This window comes from Protopterus annectens, chromosome 3.part0 (assembly GCF_019279795.1).
Source record: "Protopterus annectens isolate FY-2018-M chromosome 3.part0, PAN1.0, whole genome shotgun sequence".
NCBI classification, from domain to species: Eukaryota; Metazoa; Chordata; order Ceratodontiformes; family Protopteridae; genus Protopterus; species Protopterus annectens.
The window spans coordinates 1,421,175,990-1,421,201,637 of NC_056731.1; the positions used below are offsets into that span (position 1 = coordinate 1,421,175,990).

Here is a 25,648-nt window from a genome sequence, read left to right on the forward strand (position 1 = left end):
TGTCTTCTGGTACAGACACCCTGCACCCACTAGATTTGCTAGCCAGGGTCTCACAGGTTAGTGGGACCACTAGAATGCATTCCATTTAGCAGATCCGTGCCACCAAGTGTTACTGTTCATAATTTGGACAGAGTGTACTCTGCACTGCCTCAGTCTGTCACCTTGCAGGTGATCTTGACTTGCTTCAGGTATCTATATAACTTTGGCCTCATTCAAACCATCATTAAAGGAAAACTCCACTACAGAGGTAAAAAATCTATTTTTTCACTCTGTCTTTGTTTTTTAAGCTGTTTTAAGACCTCAGAATCACCCTAATTGCTTCTTACAAATTTAAATATGTTAAATGGCTACCAATAGGGCTTGACATATCAACGTGATCTTGTTTTTTTTTCAAGCCTTTCTCTTTCCCATAATCCATTTCAAGACTTTTATATGAGTTATGCTACACATAAGGAAGTAGTGTTGCATTACCATGCCATTGAAATATAATGGGGTATGTGTCAGCTATTGTCATCTTAAATACCTTCTGTAAAAGGATTGTTTCTTTTATCTCCTGAATGGCCCTTATTTCTGTGTGTCGCAGGGCTTGTTTTACAGCATACTAAGGAGTTACACAGCTGCAACCAAAAAGTACCTAAATTGCAGGCCTTTGTTCAAAGTACCTTTTTGTAGTCCAAGAGGAGTTGACAGTCCCCTACCCCCACACTTTGGTCAATGTGTTGATACTTTACAAGAATTACAAAAAAAATATTTTCTGATTTTTCTCTAAATGTTACAGACATTGTTGATACTACATGTAACTCATTTTCAAATGTAAAGTGGTATAAACAACAAACATTTAAAGTTTAAAGTTTAGCATTTCAATACTGTGATGCTGCTTATGTAAATTTGTCAAACAATGTGACAATCGCCTTTGAACCATTGATTAATTGAATTGCTCTATTTTGCTATGAAAGGCCTGGCTACATTGGAAGCAGATGTGAATCAGTGTTAAGTTCTCTTCCTCTCTGCAATAAAAACAATGGAAAAGTTTCACACCTCTCTGTCTTTTTTACAGCAGCTGCTAATCTCCTGACATCAGCAGGAATAAACTACCTGTAAAAGACTGTCAGCCGCATCTGACTACAAATTTCTCTGTGTCTGTGATATGTCAGGCAGGTACAGACAAATTCCTCTGCAAATTATGTGAGAAGTTAAGTTTAAAAAAGTGGGTGTTTTCCTATTCCTTTTATTCCAAGACAAGGAAATGAAAGTTTTATAAAGTAAAAGCAGGTTTCTGGTACCTACACAATATTGGAACCATATTACAGGGAGAAAGACAACCTAAGAGGTGAGTTAAGCCATAGAAGGTGAAGTTTGCCTTTAAAGTCCATGTGTCATCTCTTTAATTTGAGAAATGGAGCTGGAATTCTAAATGTAATTTTATTACAAATAAATGCTCCTTGTGACTCAGCATTTGCCTTCAGAGGGAAGTATGTTTTATTAAGCCACAGTGGACATAATCAGTTTTTAATCTTCAGTTCAACACATACATGGTTTACAAGTAGCAGCTGAGTTACATGGACATGGTCAACAAACTACTTATATTTTGGCACTCTTATTTTCATGTTCATCACATAACTATATTTTGTTTGATGGAACTTTATTTTTAAAACTTATGGGGAAGCCATGATACACCCTAACATATGCAGACATTTTTATGGGAGCTATTGAGAAGAACTTTGTCTATATGAAGGATTTCTTCCAAACAAAAGTTATTCTGTGATACTGATGACATGGTATTTGTTTGCAAATGGTCCAAAAGAGAATTTCAGGAAAATTATAAAAGGTCTTAATAGTAATAATTATGTTTTGAGGTTTAAAGAAGAGGTGCAAAAGTATTAAATTAATTTCTTGAACATGTCCCTTCAGTGCAGAGGGGCAAAGCTCTGTTTTGTCTATCTTTCTCTCTCTGTCTATCTGTCTGTCTATCTATCTGGAAAGCCAGTTCCAGCAAACAATACACTACATGTTATTAGCCACCACTCTCCATCTAACATGCCACTTACTAGACACCTAATCCCATATAATGGAGAAGGAAAACTTCATCATTCTTTAAGCTTATTACTATCATAGTTCTGCTGTCTCTTTCATGTCTAGCAACAGAATAAAGAGTAATCCATGACCGTGTGTAAGATGTCATAAACTTGTTGTAGATCAGAGTGCAAATGATGTGTGCACTATATCTTTAAGAAGCATGTCAAGGCTATACGTGCATGTATAAATCGCAGACACGTGCAATCCCAAGTGCCATTTTGAAAGAGCAGCCAGAAAGAGAGCATGCGAGATCTCACTTGTTAATTTGTGTATAAGTTACTTAAGTTGAAGTCAGTAATCTTCTATAGTGATGTGTTTGTATAAAATAAAGCTGCTTGAACAGAACCTATGAAGACTCTTCTATTGTGTCCTAGATAGGAGAGCAACATGGTGTCAGAACTGGGATTGAAGAGAGTAATACTCAGAGCCATGAGGTGCAGAGACGACAGTGAAGGTAAAACTGAGAGAAAAGAGCACCAAAAGAGCCAGAAAAGAATCAAAGGTAATGAGAAATAGCACAAACTATTTGATACTAAAGCCAAAAAGGGGCATTACAAGGGCACAAACTGCATTATTAAGCAAGCAACAAGCACGTAAAGTTTGTCAACTAAAGGAAATGTTTAAAATGAAAGTATTTGATGAAACTATTAACAGTAAAGCAAAACAAGTATGTTTAAAGCAAAAATGAGTGTGTTTAAGGTAAAACTGGGCATGTTTAGAGTTAAATAAACACAAGAAAAGCACGTTGGGCATGAAAAGGGCTTAAACAAGCAAAACAAATATAATAAGGGCAAAAAAGGGCACATTAAGCAAAAATAAACTAAGGCGACTGCATGTGTTTTGGCAAAGTGCTGTGCTTTGGCATAACTATGACTTTGTATTGTATCTAGGGCGTAACAACAAATTTATTCAAAATATCTCAAAGTGTGTAAAAGCACTTACAGAGTGTGCTTATTATTGTGCATGTATTGCAAAGAGTTTGTTGTTGGTAAAGTGCAACTATTTCTTGGAAAAACAGTCAAAGTATAGCCATTTTGAAAAGTGTCTTGAGCTGGGTGTGTCTGTTTGCAAAGTGCCGCCATTACAGAGTGTTTCTCATACTGTAAAGAGTTGCCTAGCAAGATACCGACAATTTGGGGCCATTTCAGTGCGCTGTATGCAGTTATTCGCAAAGTGCAATTACTTTGAAGTATTACTGAGTTTTGGGCAAGAGATGCTTGACTTATTCGCATTGTGTAGTTACTCTATATGTTTCTTACACTGATAAGAAGTGAATTCTTGTAAAAGATGACATTACAAGAATATTACAGTGCCCGAGAGTTATTCAGTCGCATTGTAAAGTTGTTGAAATGTGTCTTAAAATGATAATAAATGACTTTAGCATTTAACCTTTCAAAATGACATTGCGAAAGTATAAAGTGCCCGAGAAGTGTATTTTCCAAAGTCAGTTATTCAAAGGTACTACGAGTTTGTCCATTAGCATAATTTTGAAAAGCCCAAAAGGTTTAAGTTCAGAAGCTCAAAGGCATTGGACAAAGTTACAAATACTGGCATATGTTTCTGGCATATGTGCATGTGTGTATGTTTGTGCTTATTTGCAACATCCTTCACTGGTATGTGTTAGTAAGGCAGACAGATTTTGAAAAACCCCACCGCTTGAATTTGATAAGAATATTGCAGAGAATTGGTGAATATTTGAGCAAGAGTACAATATTTTTATATAAGCAGCTTATGCGGATAGAGATGCATGCACCAGGGCATTCATTTTGCTAAACCTAGCTGGGTCAGAAGCCATAGAAAAAGAACTTTCATTTGTGTATGCACCTGCAGTATATGAAGGAGAAGGTGAAAAATGTTATATTGTTGTACAGGCTGAATCAAGAGAAGATGCTGAGTGTTTGAAGGGCAAGTGCAGAGAAATGTGTAACCCCCAGATGAATATTACATTAGAGAGGCATTTGTTTTACACAAGAGATCAGAAACCAGGGGAAACATCTGCAGCTTATATAACTGACTTGAGAAATAGAGCTAAAACGTGTCGGTTTGTTGACTTACAAAATGAGCTGATAAAAGACAAGCTTGTGTGTGGTATTAATAGTGCTGCTATGAGAAAGATTTTACTTCATCACAGTGATTTAATGTTGGGCAGAGGCATAGAGATTTGTCAAATCCATGAGGTGACAGAATGACACACAAGTATGCTTGTAAGTGACAAGAGCATGGTTTCAATTAGCTCCAGAGCAGATGTAGATAGTATGCAACACATGGCAAACAAAAGCAGGCCCAAGCACATGGCAGCTACAGGGTTTCCAGAAAAGTTCTAAGAAAGGGGTGGGTTCAAGCTCATTGCAGTTCAAGCATGAATCAGCAAAACCCAAGTATAGCTTTATTGTTAACTGTTGCAATTGTGGCAAATCATGAGTCTAAAAGAGAGAAGTGCTTAGCATTTGGTCAGCAATGTCACAAGTGTAAAAAATGGAACAATTTTAAAAGTTTTGCAAATCTGTAAGCCTCACACAGTTGTAAAGAAAGGTCACACAAAAAAGAAAGTTGATCAAGTAGAGCCCAAGCAGTCAGCTTTCTGTGTAGATGGTGTATCAGTGCTTGGTGAAAGAGCCGATGCACTAATCTATTGACAAGAAGCAAAGTGTTTTGTACTGCCCGGATTAATGGAAAATCCAAAGAGCTCAAAGTAGACATTGGTTCAAAGTGTAATGTTATATCAGCAGACACATTTGCTAAAGTGAGAACTAATGAACAACTCAATATGGCCAGTAGTGTGAAATTTGTTGTTTATGGAGGTGAAGAAATTCAAACCGAAGGTTCAGTGATGCTTTCATGTTATTTGGCCGAGAACTGTTACAAATTGTTATTCTACATAGCCTGAAGACCAGTGCAATCTTTATTGGGTCTCAAAGATAATTTAAGAATTAATCTGCTTTCTTTTGCTAAAGAAGTCCATCACATAAGTGCATTTCTGAGTTCTAATTTTTCTGAAGGCATTTTCTCAGAGTATGCTGATGTTTTCAAGGACAAGTTAGGCAAACTTCCAGTTGTGTATTCCGTGAAGTTAGACCCAGAGGTCACTCCAGTAGTCAGACCAACAAGAAGAATTCCAGTAATGATGCAGGATAAAGTTAAAGCTCAGCTGGTTAAAATGGTGCAGAAAGGTGTGATTTGTCCAGTTACAGAACCAACTGAATGGGTGTCATCCATGGTAGCCACTCACAAAAAAGGCTCAGATGAAATCAGAATACGTATTGGCACAAGAGATCTGAACAAAGCATTAAGGAGACTATATCATCCAATGTGCACAGTCAAAGATGTTGCAACTGTAATCCTGAATGATATTGTATTTTCTATTTTGGATGCTAACAGTTCATTTTGGCAAGTGATACTTGATCGTAAATCCTCATTTCTAACTACTTTTGGTACTCTGTTTGGCAGATACAGAGTCCTAAGTATGCCATTTGGAATAAATTCTGCAAGTGAAGTCTTTCAGCGTGCAATGGAGCAAATTTTTTCAGGTTATATTTGTGCCATAATAGTAGATGATTTACTGGTCGGGGGCAATGGTGAAGCAGAGCATGACAGAAACCTCAAGAAAGTTCTAGACAGAGTACATGAAGTAAACTTGAAGCCCAATCCTCTAAAGTGTAAATTCAGACTTCCACAAGTTACATATATAGGTCATTTGTTTATGAGTACACCTTGAGACCAGACCCAACCAAGCAAACACTATTCTTGAGATGTCAGTACCAGATAATGTACAAGCTCTACAGCATTTCATAGGCATGGTCAACTATTTAGGCAAGTTCATACCAAACTTCAATGAGTTGACAGCACCTTTAAGAGAGCTAACATGCAAAAATGTTGTATGGTCATGGTTGGAACAGCACCAGAAGGCATTTGAAGACCTCAAGCAGAAAACTGCCATCCCACCTACATTAAGATACTACGATGTGAACAAACCAGTTACTCTTTCCTGTGTTGCTTCAAAATTTGGTCTTGGTGCAGTTATACTTCAAGAGGGCAGACCAACTGCATATGCATCTAGAACACTGACCCAAACTGAGATGCAGTATGCTCAAATGGAGAAGGAGCTTTTGGCAATACTATTTCATGTTCCAAGTTTCATGATTATATTTATGGTCGAGCTGTTCAGACTGAAACTGACCATTACCCTCTAGTTACTATTCTAAAGACGCCTATGCATTCCAAACTAGCAAGATTACAGAGAATGATGCTCAAACTGCAAAAGTACAATTTCAAAATGGTGTACACAAAAGGCAAATTGCTCTATCTAGCTGATACTTTATCCAGATCACCCAGAAATGCAACAGAACAGCTTGATGCAGAGACTTTTGTCTTTGATGTGATGTCAGTGCGTAATTTTTCCACCACTAGACTTTATGAGTTAAGATATCACACTCAGATTGATCCAATTTTGCAAAAGCTCAATCACTACATTAATGTTGGATGGCCGTCAAAGCAATCTAGTATACCATCTGAAGTGCAAACCTATTTTCCTTACAGAGATGAATTGTTGATGGAAGATGGCATTATTTTCTAAGGTCCTAAAATTGTTGTTCCTGCTACCTTACAACAAGAATATATCCAGATTTTGCATCATGGCCACCCAGGATCCACATCCTCTAAGAGAACAGCAAGAGAATTAGTATTTGGCCTTCATTACTGACATTGATAGAGTTCCTTCTTCTTGTTCAGTATGCAATAGTACTAGACCACATTTGCAAACAGAACCACTTCAGCTAAGTCTGGTTCCTGAACTACCTTGGCCTACTGTAGCAACTAATATCTTCAATTGGAACAGTCAACACTGTTTGGTTTTGGTAGACTCTTATTCGAATTGGTTTGAGATTGATCTACTACCTAACCTAACATCCACTGCTTTTATTACTAAGTTGAAACATCATTTCTCAGTTCATAGTAGTCCACATAAACATTTTTCTGACAATGGTACTCAATTTACTGGCCAGTTGTTTCAGAAATTTGCAAAAGAATGGGACTTTGTACATGTCACTAGTAGCCCTGAATATCCTCAGTCCAATGGTCTAACTGAACGTGCAGTGCAAAGTGCAAAGCAATTGCCTGAAAGGGCAAAGTGTGACAATACTGATGTGTTCTTAAATTTGCTTAATCTCATAAACATACCCTGTAATGATATTCTTGGCTTACCTGCTCAAAGATTACTTTCCAGGCAAACTAGAACTACGCTACTCACTACTTCTAGTTTATTGAAGCCTAAACCTAAGAACAATAAAACCATCAAGGCTCAATTGTTGAAGAAGCGTAATATCCAGAAATCTAGTTACGACAGATCGAGCAGATTACTTCGTCCATTGAGGGAAAGAGAGATGGTATGAATCCAGACAACAAAAGGTTTTGATTGAATAGGACAGACTACAGGCATCTGTGCCAAGCCAAGATCTCACCTGGAAGACTATGAGGGTGTGGAATATAGGAGGAACCGTAGACATCTTCTTCCTGTACCAGAATCATCATCACCATCACAACATTGTTTCTGTGATGCAGACCTCAAATCTAAGAGTGAATCAGACACTGTTCTCATACCAGAATGTGTTCAAAATTCTGATTCCATTCCAGAAAATGTTCCAAACATTCCACAGGTCAAACATTTTGCAGAGACAGTTCCAGCTGCTAAATCTCATTCGCAGTTTTATGTCACATGATATGGGCAAGTATCTATGCCTAGTGTGACAGATGCAGCAATGTGGACTTGATTGTATATATCTGTATATTTAGTATTGTATAATGCATGACATCAAATTACCTGTGATTTCTACATGCTTTATAACATTATACGATCTATTTCTCAAAGAAGGAGGATGTAGATCAGAGTGCAAGTGATGTGTGCGCTATATCTTTAAGAAGTATGTCAAGGTTATATGTGCATGCATAAATCCCAGACACGTGCAATCCCAAGTGCCATTTTGAAAGATCAGTCAGGGAGAGAGCATGCAAGAGTGCAGTTGTTAATTTGTATAAAAGTTACTTAAGTTAAAGCCAGTTATCTTCTATAGTGATGCGTTTGCATAAAATAAAGCTGCTTGAACAGAACCCACAAAGACTCTTCTATTGTGTCCTAGATAGGAGAGCGACACATGCTTTTTCATATGCTTCAGTTTGTGGATGGCCTTGGAAAAAAACAAGAGACATCATTTTCAACAAAAACAAATGTTGAAACAAGCTTCTTTCAGTAAGAGTCCAGTTAAACTACGCAATAGTCCACCTTCTATTCATGTCCCATCTCTTTGCATCAGTTAGGTCATTTATCTTGTCTGTTTTCTTATAGCTAACAATTTACATAATACATGTATAGACCTGATCCATCAAAGGCTATCTCACACACACACACACACACACACACACACACACACACACACACACACACACACATATTTATATATATATATATATATATATATATATATATATATATATATATATATAAGCCATTTTTTTCAAATCACATAAGTACCTGATATCTCTGCAAAGTCTTGTCTGCCCACTTGATCTATAAGTGGACATGGAATTAAGCTATGTAGCTTGGAATTACAAATGTGGTCTCTAGATGTATTTAGGTGGCTTATTTTTACAACATCTTGGTGAGCAGTTGATCTTTTCAAACCTGAATGTGATATTCCAGATGTGGCCTCACCTGACTAGGGACATACAGAATGAGATGAAAACCACAGTCATTCTCTACAGCTGCCTCGTAATGCTGCCTAGGCCAGAGACCAGTTTTCTGTGTACAGTTACAAGGTATTGGTTGGACTGGCAGAAGCTATTCTTGTTCAGATCATACATGTCCTGCACATCCTTGCTAATACTGAATGAACAACTGTTGTCAGAATATTGATGACCAGAATTATCATGTCTCATATAAGGGAAGATGTACGTCACCTGGTCTAGGACCACATATGTGTAGGTAGCTTCTAAGTCTTGGTCAAATGATACTGTGTGAGATGGACTAGTTACTCTTCCCTTTAATATCTCAACATCTGTGAACATCTGCAAACACTAATATTAAATAATCTAGAAAACAAAGAATGGCCCAAGGTTAAGATAAGAGCTTGCATTCCTATTTATTTTAACATAGAACTTCATCAGATCAGTAATGATTATGAAGTTCCATGTTGAAATAGATAGGAAGGAACGTGCTTATCTTAACCTTGGGCAGTTCTTTGGTTTCTGGAGTATTTAATATCTCTGAAAATGAGAATAACACTAGAGACTCCAGTTGTGAAACTGAACAAGAATGTACCAAAACGTGTGGGAATGAGTAGTGACAAACATGGAACTCCACGTGGAACCACTCTAGCTACAAATGGTACTCACTGAACCACAATCCCTTTAACTGACTGGATAGTTAGTTTTTTTTTTTACAAATATGAATCATTTCTGTCCAGGATCTATTCATCTCAGTGGTGGATAACTTGAAAAAAGCTTATGGGATTCCAAGAAGTAACAATTTTCATGGTGTCTAGTTCTAGTGACTAGGGCCACTAGGAACCTCCCATTAAATTCTAGAACTTTCACAAGGAAAGGTCTTCTGATTATGAGCAGGGTAGTGATGGTAAAGGTCATGTTTCACATAGTCACATAATCTGTTTCTAAGGAGCATTTCATGTGCATTTACTTCTACTAATATTAGGCAGGAGGACATGTATAATTCCATCTCATGATGAGAAGGTTGCTTTTATAGAAAGATGCGATACTTGACACATTCTAGTCCAAATAAACTGCTTAACAGCTGCTTGAGAGATTCCACCACAGTGAAAACACTTTACTAGACATATGATGCACCTTACTAGGTGATCTTATTTTGTTGGTGATTATAAAACTGTGAAGGTCATCAAAGGACAAGAAATGCATGGCAGGATGCAGTTCTACTCTGTTTGGGGCACTTTCACAGCTTGTAATTCATCTCGCGCTTTTTAATATACTTCATTTGGAAGGTTATGTATGGTATGACTTTTGGAAATACCTAAGTGTGGGATATCACATATGATGACACAGACATCCTATTTTGTGGCATTAATTAACATAATAGCAAATCTTGTCAACCTGCTTTGTCCAGCTGGCCAAGGCAAGTCCTTTGTGTACTTTCTGGCTTATAAGAAAATGATTTATTCTACAAAATGTGAAAAGGCACGTGAAGTGTTTTGAAATATGCCTGAAGAAAAAATGCTGCCTTTATTCATCTGATGCATTTTTTTAAGTACACTTTACTTTTAATAAATAAAAAACAGTGTTGATAAAAAATACCACAACATCTGTGTCTGTAGTTTCAGTTATAAACTGCTGTTTAAAGAGTTTAGTGTCAGAAGTGTAGAATATCTTTATATATTTACTCTTCTCAAGCCTTATCATCAAGTCTTACAATTAATTAAATACTGTGCCATTTTTTTCCAAAATTCTGATACAAACCATGGGGTCTTCATAGATATCTGGGTCCAAGTGTATTACACGAGGATGCAAAATAATCCAGTCTCCCTTCCTTATGGACAGATCTTGCCCAGAATCCAGTTCCAGTACAAAATCATTCATGACACAGCGGATGACTGATGAAGCAGCAGTTAATCGTAATACTTCACTGATTATGCTTCCTAGATAATATAAACACAAGTTGGTTATACAAAGAATGCATTACTTAACCATAATAGATAAATAATCTGTGAATAAATTAAGAAACAACAAATTCTGCAAACCTCCAACAGCATTCTAAAAAAAGTTTACCCAAGGGCAACAACATAACTCAGTGATAAAGATCTTTGCTCATTCCCTAGGTTTGGTGTTTACAGATCATGTTCAAAAGATTTTGAGTGGTTGAAAAAAAAATGCTCACTGCAATTACCCTTTCCTAGTAAAAAAAGTGTTTCTACTTATAAATTTGAAGTACAGAGCGAGCACTTACCATTGCATTTGCTTGGCAGTTATGATCTTCGCATTGTGATGGTGTTTTGTGGGCTTACATAAACCAAAGACACTCAGTATTCTCATTTAATATATATATATATATATATATATATATATATATATATATATATATATATATAGATAGATAGATATAGACACACACACACACACACACACACACACACACACACACACACACACACACACACACACACACACACGCACAGACATATATTTGGTTCCCTAAAGAATGAATGAATGATCAGACTTACTTAATATCGAATGTACCTTACTGACATTAAGAAGTTTGAAACTACATAAAATTGGAAAACCTAAATATCAAACCTACAAAAGACTGAGAATGAAAAACTCTTTCCTCTTCTGATATTCACACTAACCCCCCCCCCCCCCATTAACACTAGTCTCACAGTTGTCTGAATAGTAGCAGTGCAACCAGAGGTGTTTTTTTCGATAAGATGTAGAGTTAGGATTAGCATCCATTAGCTTAATAATGGGTGCTAACCCTATCTCTGCCCTTCTCCAACCCTAACCCTACATTTACCTTTAAAAACATGGTCCTACATGAGTAGTACTCACTGCTGCGCTTCCCATAACTTCACCACTACACAAGACACACTCACTCACACAAACATGCACAAACACACACTATGAGCACTACATTTATCCCCTTACCTAAACCCCAACCCTAATCCCAAAATATACACACTTGCACACAGACATACAAAACCCATTCCTTCATCTATTCCCAACCCTAACCCTAGCACTCAAACACAGTCACAAACACTCTCCAGCCCCCCAAACTCCACTCACCTGTCCCGACAAAATATACCTCATCATTTTGACTGTTTAGCTATCCATATGTTCGACATAGAGCACCACCCCTGCACTTGTTGACCAAACAGAATTTCGACAATAGGCATGTAAGCCGTGTGTGTATGTGTGTGTGTGTGTGTGTGTGTGCGCCCGCGCGCGCGTGTGTGTACATATACACACACACACAGATATATATATATATATATATATATATATATATATATATATATATATATATATATATATATACACACATATATACAGTATATATATATATAGATATATATATATATATATATATATATATATATATATATATATATATATATATATATACATATATGTATTGAGCAGGACTGTGTGTGTGTGTGTGAGGAGGCTATTAATTGGTAAACAATTGTAAATATATTTTTTTGACAGACTAATTACTTACAGTTGTTTACCAATTAACCAGTTAACTAAATTAATTAATTAGTGAGTGCGACCCTGAATAATATTAGTACATGCAAGCAGGGAGTACTGCTTGAAGCAAGACATCAATATTTACTTCTTTCTTACTGCCACCTACTACAAGAATTTTAAAAGTTAGTTATTTAGTGAATTAGAAAATAGAAAGACTTTATTTTACTATTAAAATGTGATCGCAAGCAAAGATATTTGGTCTGCTTTGTTTTTTTTCAACCACCCACCCTCCTTTGGACATAGTCTTTAATCCTTATCTGTACTCACCATCTGTGTTCAGTTTGTATGTTCTCCCTGTGTTAGCTTCCAAAGTTTCAGTGCACCTTCCACCACACAAACTGTCAAGCAGTTCGAGATGAGCTGACTAAAGGACAAGTTTGGGCGTGAAACCCTTCAGAGCTTTCCTGCCAGCAGTGAGAGAGAGGCTCAGCCCTGAAGGAACAATGCCAGGAATAACAGAAAAAGAAATGTCCACACCCTGATATAAAAAACCCACCAAAACACAAGAGGATGGAGGGAGGGAGTAACTACTGTAGCAATGATCATTCGGACATCTACTGTTATGGGGAGTTCAACTTATACAACTGTACTATGTTTTTCATTTTGATCACTGCTGCAATAGCCTTAGTTGTATGGATAGATTAACATACCTAGGTGTATTTGGGAGGAAGAAGGAGAAGGGTCCAGGAGCCCCTGGATAATGGGCTTTATCTAGATCTAGATAAGGAATCAAGTTTATAGTCCTTTGTAAAAGTATGTACAGAGGACCAAGCAACAGCTTCTAAAATACTTCTAGAAGTGAACCCTTTCTAAAATGCCATAGTTGAAACCAAGGCCCTGGTAGAGTGGGCTTTGACCCTGCCTGGAATAGATTTGCCATGGTGAGTATAACAAAAGATGATAACCTTAGACAACCATTTGGAAATAGTCTGTTTTGGCACAGGTTGCCATTTCTTCTTACCTTCACAACAGATGAACAATTGATCCAAAGATCTAAAAGATTTAGTTCTGTCAAAATAGTACCTGAGTTGTCTGTGGATATCCAAGGTATGTATATCCCTTCTCCCTCATTTTTAGGTTTACTTGGAGACCTATTATACAAAACCCATTTCAAGAACATTTTAATGAGACTACCTTGAAAGAGGAGGATCCATGGGCAGACATACTAAAATGGATGATAAATGAACCTTGATAGAGCAATAAGAAAGGCTATAGGATAGTAACTCACACAAGTACTGTAAAAACAGAGAACAACTAGCCCTGAATGGGTGCTAGTTATGTTGCTGGCAACAACTAGAAAACCTTTTCCATTTGCTAATATATGATTTTCTAGCAGCAGGCTTTCTTGCCTTCATTAGTACCTATTGCACGCCCTCAGAAAACAGGTACTTAAAAAAACTTAAGACCCTATCATCTAGGCAGCGAATTGAAGACAACTGATGTCAAGGTGTATCAGAAACCCCTGTTCTTGCATGAATAATCCAGTCTGTGAGAAATCTTGTGGTAATTGCCCATGGCCATTTCCAAAAGAAGGGAGAGCCACGGTTGCCTAGACCAGAAGGGAGTCACCACAATGATCTTGGGGGGATTCCTTCTGAGTATTCAGAGGTACCCTGGATATTAGTAGAAAGGTATACAGGAACATGCTTGTCTAAAGAAAAGAAAAGAAAAGAAAAGGCATTCTGTCTTCCAGGCCTTCACTGCGTCCTGAAACAGAATTTTACCTATTGATTGTTCAGAGAGGAGGCAAAGATGTCTACTTGAGGAATTCCCCACAGATACATCAAATCTTGGAAGGTCCCCTGATCTAGCTTTCATTTGTGAGATTTCTCCAGGTACTCTGGTTTTCATCTACCTTCCAAAAATATGTTTTTTGATTGGTTATCCTCACCTTTGTGATGAGAGTTATGACTAAAAAGACGATGATGAGCAGTCCAATTATTTCACTGACCTGGCTATCAATGAATATACAAAAACAATATTCTGAATATTTCGATATATTCAAAGGTAAATGTCTAGATTAGGGCAAACAAAACTCGTTGTTTATTTTTACTATACAGAAATCAGATTTTCAAGCAAATATTTTAAACACTTATTGATTCAAAAGAAGCTTAAACTATGTTCCATAATATTGGATGCATTACTAGCATTTATCTGCATTTTGGGTAATCTGTAAAATAAATATTAGTAATCACTGTGCCCTCTAAGTTGTAAACAAGAAGTATTGTAAATTATTAAAGTGCACAAAGTAAAATCAAGGCTAGGATTCATAAATTGTGTTAATTGAAGCTGTGTAATGGGTGCAGATGAGCAGGGTCTTTGAGATTTATGAAACAGCTACATGATAGGGCCAGCTGGAAAACAAGACAGCACCAAGATATATGCTAATGACTATATAATGAGCTGTTTTATATGCCAATAAAGTAATAAAAAAAACAAAAACATGATAGAGCAATTCCAGGACTTATAAATGATGTGCAACCACATTGTACACGTAATAGCAACGAACACGGCCATACGCTCACATAAAAGCACAGAAAAAAAATATGCTGCGGGTTGCCATAGCAATTGTATATTTGTATGTGCAAGATGCTCTTATAGTAGCTGCTGCTGCTGACAGTACACAGCATCAACCCTGGAGGCACCGGGCCTTCTGACCCTGTTAACCTTTCATGCCCTCCATAACATCGACATAATGCAGCACTGCCAAGAGATCACGGACATCATACAGCAAATAGGAGACATGTAACGGCTTTGTCTGCAGCCTCATGGGATCCATAGAGTACCCATCCCTTTAGATTACTAAGATATGTGTAGCTTTATATATATTAACTACAGGGACCTGACAGAGACCAGCTGGGGATACAGTGGGGGTATCTCAGGCATCTATCATAAGAATACTCCATCAGTTCTTTGATGCCACGCTTCAGCATGTGGTGGATTATTTGTAGTTCCCATATAGCTCAGAGGAGAGAGTCAACACTGTGCATGACTTCTATACTGTAACTCATTTCCCTGAAGTACTGAGTCCATAGACCACTAAGAGTCATCTAGCATGGAACCTGTAAGGACCACCTCATTCTCTGCCTCAGTAAACTGAGGCATTCAGCTAGATGTGTTCTTAGCCACTTGTGTCTTAGACATATCCCTCTTGATATGGAAAACACTGAAATTAATAGTCATGGTCCTGCATGGGTAGTACTCACTGTAACATTATGAAAATGCTACTAATGGGCACATAATGGTTTCCTAGTGCCTGACAGCAAAGTAGGTGAATCCACAAAAAGCAACATAAAAATCTTAGTCATTTCCATTGGTCTTAAACCCTACAACCTAACAAAAGAATAACAAACGCGTGAGTGCAAGTTATCAGGCACACAACCTCCCAGGAGTAATAGTTAAAATATATACATGAATCCCTCTACTTAATTTCCTAACTAATGTTATGTTCCTCCACATATATAAGTTCAACCATATATTTGTATATATTCAAGTGTTTAAAGTCTTGTTCTATTTGATACTACATATATATATATATATATTTACATTTTTATCCTGTAAAAGTAGTGACAAGAAAATATTTATGAAAAGACAGGGGGAGGTGGGAAAACTAGAAGTACTTAGGGGAGGTAAAGGAAGAGATTAAATAAAGAAATGCTCAGTGGTGTTGCTAAGATTCCATAGGACTAGTGATTATAAAGTTGCATAAGAGTATGGAGGGAAATATTATAGTCTGACAATTGGGGGAGAAAATGTTAGGTAGGGTGGAGACAGGTGCAGGAGGGAGTGTTAGAAAGGTAGTTTTTCAATTCTTTTTTAAAAAGGAACAAAGATTGGATAGATTGTATGTTAGTTGGGAGTTTGTTCCAAGTCTGCGATATGGAGCATTTGTAAAGTAATCTTCCAATAGTTTTGCTAGGCCTGTAGGTGTTAAGTAGCAATTGGTCAGTACTGCGGAGAGATTGTACAGGTTTGTAAAGAGATAGGAGGGTGGACTGGGAGGGACAGTCTGCAGGTTTGTAAAGTAGAGAATGTGCCATCTGTAGCTGTGAAGGTTGGAGTAGCTGAGGGAATTCAAGCCACTGTAGTTGTTTAAGGATGAGGCAGTGATGGGATTTGTAAGGGAGATTACAGGCAAATCTAGCTATCTGTTTGTAAGTTTGTTGAAGTTTGGTTAAAAGGTTTGCTTGAATATGTGTAAAAATAGGGGAAGTGTAGAGTAGGTAGAGGAGGCTTGGGTAAGTATAATCCTTCAGGTGGTGGATAAGAATTTTTTGTGTCTATACTGTAAACCTAGTTTTTGATTGGTCTTTTTGATGGATTGTTGGATCTGATGGTCAAATTTTAGTTGATCGTCAATTGTAATTCCTAGACATTTGGTATGGGAGACAGCATGAATGATGGTGTTGCCTAGAGAAGAGAGACTGAAGGAAGTTTTGAGATAGGATCTATATTTTGGAAGCAAAAGAAGTTTAGTTTTCTTTGGGTTAAGTGTGAGTTGATTATTGATTATCCAGTGTACAATGGTGTTAAAGGAAGTCTGTGTAAGGGAATGAAGGTCAGTAGGGTTGTTGGAGAGGGTAATAAGAGTAGAATCATCGGCATATTGGATTAGTAATGAGGTGCGGCAGGTGGAGCGAAGATTGTTAGTAAAAATATTAAAGAGACCTAGAATACATCCTTGGGCGACACCCGTTTGGACAGGTAATAAGGGTGAGTAGGAAACCTGCCATCTAACAAATTGTTTTTTGTTGTTAAGATAATTAAAGAACCAGAGAATGGTGGAAGTGGAGAGGTTTAGTTCAGTTAGTTTAGAGATGGGTTTTGGATGGGAGACGGTGTCGAAGGCTTTGGAGCGGTCAAGAAAGAGACATGACACCAGTTTATTGTCTTATCTTTATTTTACTTATTAATTTGCATTTGTTTACTGGGAGGTCTACTGGGCCAGGGTGAGCCCATTTTCAGCAGAGGCCCGGGGAGAAAAGCTCCAAAAACAAACAAACAACATGATAAAGTTACAGAATCAAAATATAGAAATCAAGCAGTGATGATACAGAACACATTACAGAATAGATAATACAATAAAATAGATAAAATCTAAGATCTGTGTAACTACTATTAAGTATACAAGCCAAACAAGAATACAGTTGATGACATGGAATAATAGTGAATGCGTGAACAATGCAGTATTGCAGTTTTACAGTAGGGAGGGAAAGGTGGAGAGCAGCAGAGTAAAGATTCTGAAAGTAAGGTACAGGCTTAGAGCTACTGCTATATAAACATCAAGAATGAATAGAAGATATGGTAGGTAACTGATATAGTAGATTATGTGTGGCTGGGTGGCACATGTTGGATTTAGGAAGTTGAAAGCACTGAATGTATATATGAGGATTCTAAGCCGTAAGTGAGATGGGGAGGAAAAGTAGGGAGGTTAGGAATATTGTTTTTTTTTTAGGCAGTGCTGGAAAATGTACATAGCCAATGGGAAAACTGGTGTTGTTTCAACAAAGTCTTAAAGCATTCAGGGTTGTTAGTAGAACTAAATGAAGGAGGGATAGCATTCCATAGTTTTGCTATAGCATATGGGTAATGCATTTGACCGGAAGAAAGATTATGTTTTGCTACATTAAGGAGTATCTGATTGACTGATCACAGAGGTCTATTTGGGTGATACATGGTGAGCAGAGAGGAGAGGGCAGGAGAGCTAGAAGGCTTATAGATTAGCTTATGAGCTGTGGTTAGTTGCAGGCATGTTAGATGTTGGGGAAGATCTAGACAGTTTAGATGTTGGAGTGATATGCAGTGGTGGGAGAAGTGTTTGGCACTGGTTACAAATTTTGTGATCTTATTGTAGCATGAGTCCAGTTTGGATTTAAGAGAGGATTGTATATTAGTAAGAAGAGGTGCACCATAGAGTATGGATGGAAGTAGAAAGGAAGAAGCAAGGGATAGATCTCTTGGGTCTGTTATAGTCTGGGTGAAAGATGGAATGGCTGTGGATGTGCTGTGGTCAGGTCTAAATACATGTTGACAGGTGGTAAGAAGGTTTTCCTGAAGTAGATAGGCAAGAAGTTGTCTATGAATGCATTTCTCTAGAATTTCTGAGAGAGGGGAGAGGATGGCTATAGGTCAGTAATATAAAGAGTCGGTGGAGTTACCTCCTTTGTGACGTGGAATTATATGGAAGGATTTCCAAATTTCAGGGACAGAGGATTCTTTGACAGAATGGTTGATAAGGATAGAGATAGGATATGCTATGAAACTGGCTACAAGTCTGAGAAATTGGGTAGTAGGTTGTTGAAGGAGGGAGAGCATGATTTAAGTTTCTGCAAAAGGGATTTTATGTAGGCAGTGGAACCAGCTTTCAGGGAGAAGGCTAACTGGAAGCAGATTGTGGAGGGGGGTAGGGGTTGTTTTTGGTTGTTGTCTGGGGGAGTCAGTTTGCAGATAGAGTCTATGAAATGATTGTTTAGTACAGTGGCGGTTCCAGAAGGTGTTTTATTAGGGAAGTGGTTGGGGGTAGAAGGTTCCCTGGATGGAGTATAGTGTTCATACTGTGCCAAACTTTTTTGGGGTTAGAAAACTGGGTAGATTGGACTTCTTGATAGAACTGTATTTTGTCCTGGATAATAAGCTTTTTAGTAAGGTTTCTTAGTTCTTTGCATTTAAGGATGATAGAAACAGATCTTGACTTTATCCATTATTTCCAAGTGCTGTCTCTAAGTTTCATAGTGGAAAGGGTATCTTTAGACAGCCAGGGAGCAGGATTAGCTTTGATCCTAATTCTCCTGATGGGAGCTAGGCTATTTAGTATGTTTAGGAACATATTGTTAAATTCAAGAACAGCATAATTTAGAGGAAGGTTATACAGGTGAGACCAGTTGACCTAGGAAAGTTGGTGGTTGAACGTTTCAGCACTGAAATTGGACAGGTTGCAACTTTTTCTATAGAGGTGGGATTTTGGGGTTTGAGAAGGTAGTCTTAATATTGAGATAGGGAATTGAACACTTAATCAATCTGTAAAGTGGTGGGGCTATGTTATTGATTAGGGTTGGAGGTTAAGATCCAATCAAGTGTGGGACTGGAGTTTTTGTGTATCCGAGTGGGAGACGAAATATGTTGACTGAAACTGAAAAGGTTACTACTTAGGCTAGGGGAGTTAGGGGAGAGTTTATTTCAATCAATAATCTGTGGTAGGATTGCAGTAGTGACAGTATGGTGAGTTCTGCTCCAGGATCTGTGCCTCAGTACTTTTATAGCTGCATATACCTGCTTAAAGTTGTATTCTAGTGTCCTTCTGTTTACCTTACTACTGTTTTTCTCCTGCTCCTTGAGTCTTCCTCAACCCCCACTGAGACATTAAGCTAAATGCTTCTGAAATACAAACCATAGAACTAGCGCTCTAGTTTGAATTTTCTTCCCCAACTCTCTCACCCTTTTCTTGTTGTGGTTTTAAAAGGCTGTGTCTCTGGCTTCCACCATTATGGTAATCTGATTCCAAATCTCCCCATCATTGCTATTGTCTTCTGTGTAGCCTAAGTGCATTTTCACTCATTGATTTACATATATCCACAATACTAAGTGCCCACACAACAAACCTGCATTGCACCTGAATAAACCTCCCTTATTACAAATTTTCTTCTGGTCATTTTCCCAGTTCTCCCATCTGCTTGGTGCTCTCAGCATATTCTGAGAACATCCTGAGTTAATCCTGCTCCATCCATGGCAGATAGATTTGTTTTATTGCTTTGCATTTCGGTTAATTGTTAGAGTGGTACTGCTTTTGTTTTACTTTGTTGATTTTTGCTTTTAAATCATTCTAAAGGTCCATAATACTTGAAATTGCCTTGTCAATGTAGTTTAAGTTGCTTTTTACTAGAACTACCTTAGTAGGCAATCTTTTTTTTAGCATTTTTATATCAAGAGATTAGCAGTGCCCTGTGCAGACACAAATGTCCAGAAAGTAATTTTTATCTATAAAACTACACTTAGAAATGAAACCTGTAACTTAGTGTGTCTAAAGCAAAGCTATTCCATATTGACAAGTTTAGAGCAGCTAGTTTGTGAGGATATTATCCTGTTGCCTATATCTCCTGTGCTCACCACTCTCTCTGCCTTCTCTCCCCCTCTGCCCCACATGTACTGTATCTCTGGAAATACCCAGTTAACCTTATTTTTCCTTCACAGGTCATTACATGGACATGACACTCAGGGTCCCTGGAAAACAGCCTGCAAATACCCAGCTCAGCAGCCCACTACATGTTTTCCCACCAGCTCACTCGTAAACAGCAGGCAACTGCCACAAAGGGTAACCACAGGTCTCACTTGACTTTAACTACACCTAAGAAACTGAAAATAAATCTTGTCCTGTTTGCCTGCCATTCACGCTGTAGTTAGTAACCAACCAGAACTTGCCTTACACCTCTCTTTCTCATAATATCTTTATTGGCTTTTCAATCAAAACTCTTAAACTACTAGTAGTAACCACTACCCCCTAAGCACTCCCTACCTTTTCTGCCCATATCTTCTAACTAACCTAACACTTCTCTGCACACCTCTCCTAGTACTCAGTACCTACCTTCTCCACTGATTGTTTTTGTGTGCATTCCTCTCTTTGCTCATCCAGCCAGCCAGTGATGCCCTGCTACACTACCCTACCCTACCCCTAATTCCCACCCACCTACCCCACTGCATCTACATTTATCTTTACACCTAACCACACCTCTCACCTCATTACCTAATCATGTACACCTAGCCATATCATCCAACTCTCCTCCTTAACCCCTCCCACAGTTAATTCCATTCTGCTACTCTCCCTATGACTGATCCACCAACCATCACTCCCAAACCCTACCCTTCACAAAGACTACAATTCACACACATCTTATCAACACGTTACTAGTGCATATTACTTCCCTAATTATACTATCAGCAATTTCTCTTCTCACCTCTTACCATACCCACCTACAAGTAACCTCACGTTATGCAGCTTCTGCTGCCTTTCACCACAATAACATTCAATCTTACTTCTCAGTCTCTTCCTCTGTCCTTACCCTATCACCCACTGACTACTCATACTTTAAAATACTACCTCACCCCAACTATCATCAACCCTCCCTAAAATTCAATAGACAAATCACAAAACTCTTGCAGTACATTTTCTACATGGCCTCTAAATTATCTCACTATGGGGATATTCATCCCAACCCTGGACCAACAACTCCTTCAAACCTACCTCTCCCTCAAATCCCCCATCTCCCCAATAGCCTAAATCAACTTCATAGGAAAACAACTGACCTACTGTTTCTAAATATAAACTGTAGAAGTATCTCCATCAAAATCCATGACCTGCATGCCTGTCTTTCTCTATACTTGCCAGATATAGTGGTTATAACTCAGACTTGGCTAAAGCCACATATCAACAACAATGAAATTATTCTCCCAGGTTACAATATGTTACGGAAGGATAAAATGGACAAAAAAGATGGTGGCATAGCTATATTATTTAAGAACCACTTCACAGTGTAAGCATTACGTATACACCATCTCTCTGTTGCCAATGCAGAAATATTGTTCACCCAACTGCAACTCAACTCCAAAAAACTAATAAACATAATTGGATGTTATATACCCCCCAGCAACAATATATCCACTCTAGAAAACCTGCTCCATTGGCCCTCTTTATCTCTACAAAATGAAACCATCATTCCGGGTGATTTTAATATAGATTGGCTATCCTGTAACTCTTCCACGTCAACAAATCATATTAATCTCCATGGCTTTACCCAAACCATCCAAACATCAACAAAAATTGACAAGACAACTAACAGGGAATCAACCCTTGACTGGATTCTAACTAATAAACCAAGCCACCCCTCTCTTGCAGGTTGCCTCTCTGACGGTCTACGTGACCATCTGCCAACCTTCCTTCTATGACAATGCAACCATAATCCCAAAGGCACAGTCTAACATTTCATTAGGAGCAAAAAAGAACTTTAACCCCACCAATTTCACCGTAGAACTAAAACATTGCAATTGGGCACCAGTGAAATACCTGGAATTTAATGAGGCAGTTACTTACTTTAATACCACCTTTTTAAATGCATTAGATCTTCATGCCCCTCCCAGAGCCATAAGAACCAGATCTAATCCTACTCCATGACTTACCAAAGAAACCAAATCCCTCCTCAAAGCTAGAGATAAAGCATGGGATCACTGGAACACTATTAAGTCCCCAGCTGCAAAACAAAAAATATCAGGAGCTTAGGAATAAAGCTAAGAAACTAGTAAAACTTGACAAAATTAATTACTACTCCAACCTTCAAATCAAGCACCAAAATTGCCCTCAAACATTTTGGGCAGCCATTAACAAATTACTACTGCCAGGCAAAACTGGTACTTTCTGTCCCACTCAGACAGCATTCCCACTCAATTTAATAAATTCTTTACTGAAGCAATACTGACCCTAGCCAATGAACAGAAGAATCAACACTCCCCATCCAGAACCAATCACTACTCACATAAGGAATAGCTCCTTCCAATTCCAGCCATTCTCTACAGATAGGATAAACAATAACCTCAAAAAACTTAAGACTACTACTCTGACCACTGAAAAATTACTAGGGGGATTCCTAAAGACTGCTGCGTCACAGTGGCCTACTCTATAGCAATTCTAATTAACAGATCCCTTTCAGAAGCCTCTGTTCCAGAAATCTGGAAAATATCTCACATAACCCCCTACATAAAGGGGGTGACTCCACAGAGGTTACAAACTACTGACCTAAAGTGAATCTAGCCCCTCTAGCAAAAATCCTTGAAAAGTGCATACACTTCCAAATGATTGACTACTTGCACACACACAGGCTCTTGTCAAACACCCAGAATGGTTTTTGACCCTTCCATAGTACTACCACTGCCTTATTGTTTTTCTGCAATACAGTAAACTCTCATGGCAATAATGGTAAATTTGTTTCTGCCACCTTTCTTGACCTATCAAAGGCCTTTGATATGGTTAGACATGACATTCTTATTAAAGAACTATCCAAATTAGGACTCTCTCTTCCCACCATAGCCTGTTTCCAAAGCTATTTAGCTGGCCATCAGCAAGCAGTGCTGTATAAACAAGAACTCTCTCCCCTTTTTCCAGTTACTCTTGGTGTTCCCTGGGGTTCTATTTTAGGCCCTCTGCTTTTCACCCTCTATACCAATAAGCTCCATTCCTCCACTCCCCAATGCATCACTCATCCAATACGCAGATGATTATACATTAATTTGTGCATCTTCCTTACTACAGGAACTTCACACATTAACTCAGGAATCTTTCCCCTCAATTGAAACATGGCTATCCAATATCCAACTTAATCTAAACCCTGCTAAAACCAAACGACTACTGTTTAAACCCATTAGGTCCACCTCATCAACTTCTACCTTTAATATCATGTCCAGTAACAAAACTACTATCTCTCTCTCACAGAGCACATCAAACTCCTGGGCATAGAGATTGATAACAATCTAAGATTTGATATTCACATTTCCCAGACCATCAAGAAAGTCCACAAAAAATAGGTACCCTCTATATAAATAGAAAATGCCTTATCCAACAAACAAAAGCTATCATAACCCACACTCACCTTATTTCGACCCTCCTCTATGCCTCACCTATTCTCACCAACCTTAGAAAAGCAGACCTATCTAAGCTTGACTCCTGCTACAACAAAATCGTTAGATTTGCCTCTGACTCCCCATTTAGATCTCACCACTGATCCTCCTTGAAGCAGCTCAACTGGTTGGGACTTCCTCAACTCCTGCATTACAACCAACTCTCTCTGGCCCATAAAAATTCTATAACAATCAGAAAAAAAACCCTGCATTGAAAAACCTACTTCACCTCCACACCAATAACAGAACTCTTAGCTCCAGTAACAAATGTATTCTCACAGTAACTAAGTCTAATAATGCAGCAGGCGACACCCAATTTTCTAATTATGTATCCAAAATCTGGAATGCTCTACCCTCTTACATAACTACTATCACTTCCTTCACACAGTTTAAAAATTCATTAAAACTGCATCTCATTAATAACCGGCTCTTGCACTACACCAGGCTAGACCCTCCTCTATGCTAGACTCTCCTCCACCTTGCTATTCTCACACCTCAAGATGAATGGATAGGTCTAGGTTCTATGACTGTATAAATATATACAATACAATAAAAATAGATTGATTTTATGGATTAGACCCTAACAATATTTAAGAAGCTGTTGTTTTACACGTATCTCCAGCAACAATCTTGATTTTTTTTTAAATTTCTTTTAGACTAGTGACTTTATTACTGTATTATTTCTATGTCTTACTAATTGTGTCTCCTATGTATGTACATACTACTATTAATTAAAACTCTCTGCATTTTGCATGTAATTTTTCTTTGCAAACTTTATATTTTTTATTACATATTATTGATGTGTGTGGAGCTTTCAAACCTGGGTCGCCACTGAAAATGGACCTGTGTCCAGTGGACTATCTCAGTTAACAAATGTAAAATAAATAAAATAAAAATAGTTTGCACATTAAACATCACTAGTATCAATTTTAACACCTTTATTGAACCATCACTTAAGACATAGGCAAACATACATTTATATAAAATAAAACAAACTATGTTAACATGTTCACACTTACAAACAAAATACATCACATATATTCTTTTATACAATTATCAATCCAACATTACATAAACTGATATATTCATGCCCCCTCTTAAACCTCACTCCATCTCTAAAAGATAATTCTGCATATAACAGCAAAAATAAAAATGGCAGACAGTCTAACATATAACCAGTCTGATGCAGACATAAACCAAAAGATAAAACTTTTATTCACAGCGGATGAATAACAACAGGTTATCAGACCTATCAATTAGGTTACTACACAAACAGTTTAAATACACCATTTAGGCGGGAAAACATTTAATTACTCAGTGTTTAAAGATATATGATGCATTATATTAATTTAATAAAATCATATTCAAACATATATCTCAAAGCTTTATATTGCTAATAAAACTACTAAGCTTAATATAAGTATCTCAAAACATTACAATACATATTAAAACTGCTAAGCATATAATAAATACATTATGGATACATGGGGCAATAAACAAAATTATTTAGGTAATTTCCTTGTTCTTAAAAATGGTTTGACTGAAACCATGGCATTCAAACCAGGTGGTGTATCGGACTTTAGTCTGATAATCCAATTGATGTCACCTCAGGTATAATTTGCTCCATTAATAAGAATTGAAAAATATGTTCTCT

The 25,648-nt window shown here is 37.7% G+C and overlaps 1 protein-coding gene across 1 annotated transcript in view; it reads right to left on the bottom strand.

Annotated features, from left to right (window-relative positions):
- LOC122796760 (cytochrome P450 7A1) overlaps positions 1 to 25,648 on the bottom strand; it is a 710,137-nt gene that overhangs the window by 94,568 nt on the left and 589,921 nt on the right. The window contains exon 5 of the mRNA XM_044065489.1: positions 10,552 to 10,730. Within this exon, the coding sequence (XP_043921424.1) occupies positions 10,552 to 10,730 (179 nt within the window). The remainder of the gene's footprint in view (positions 1 to 10,551; positions 10,731 to 25,648) is intronic.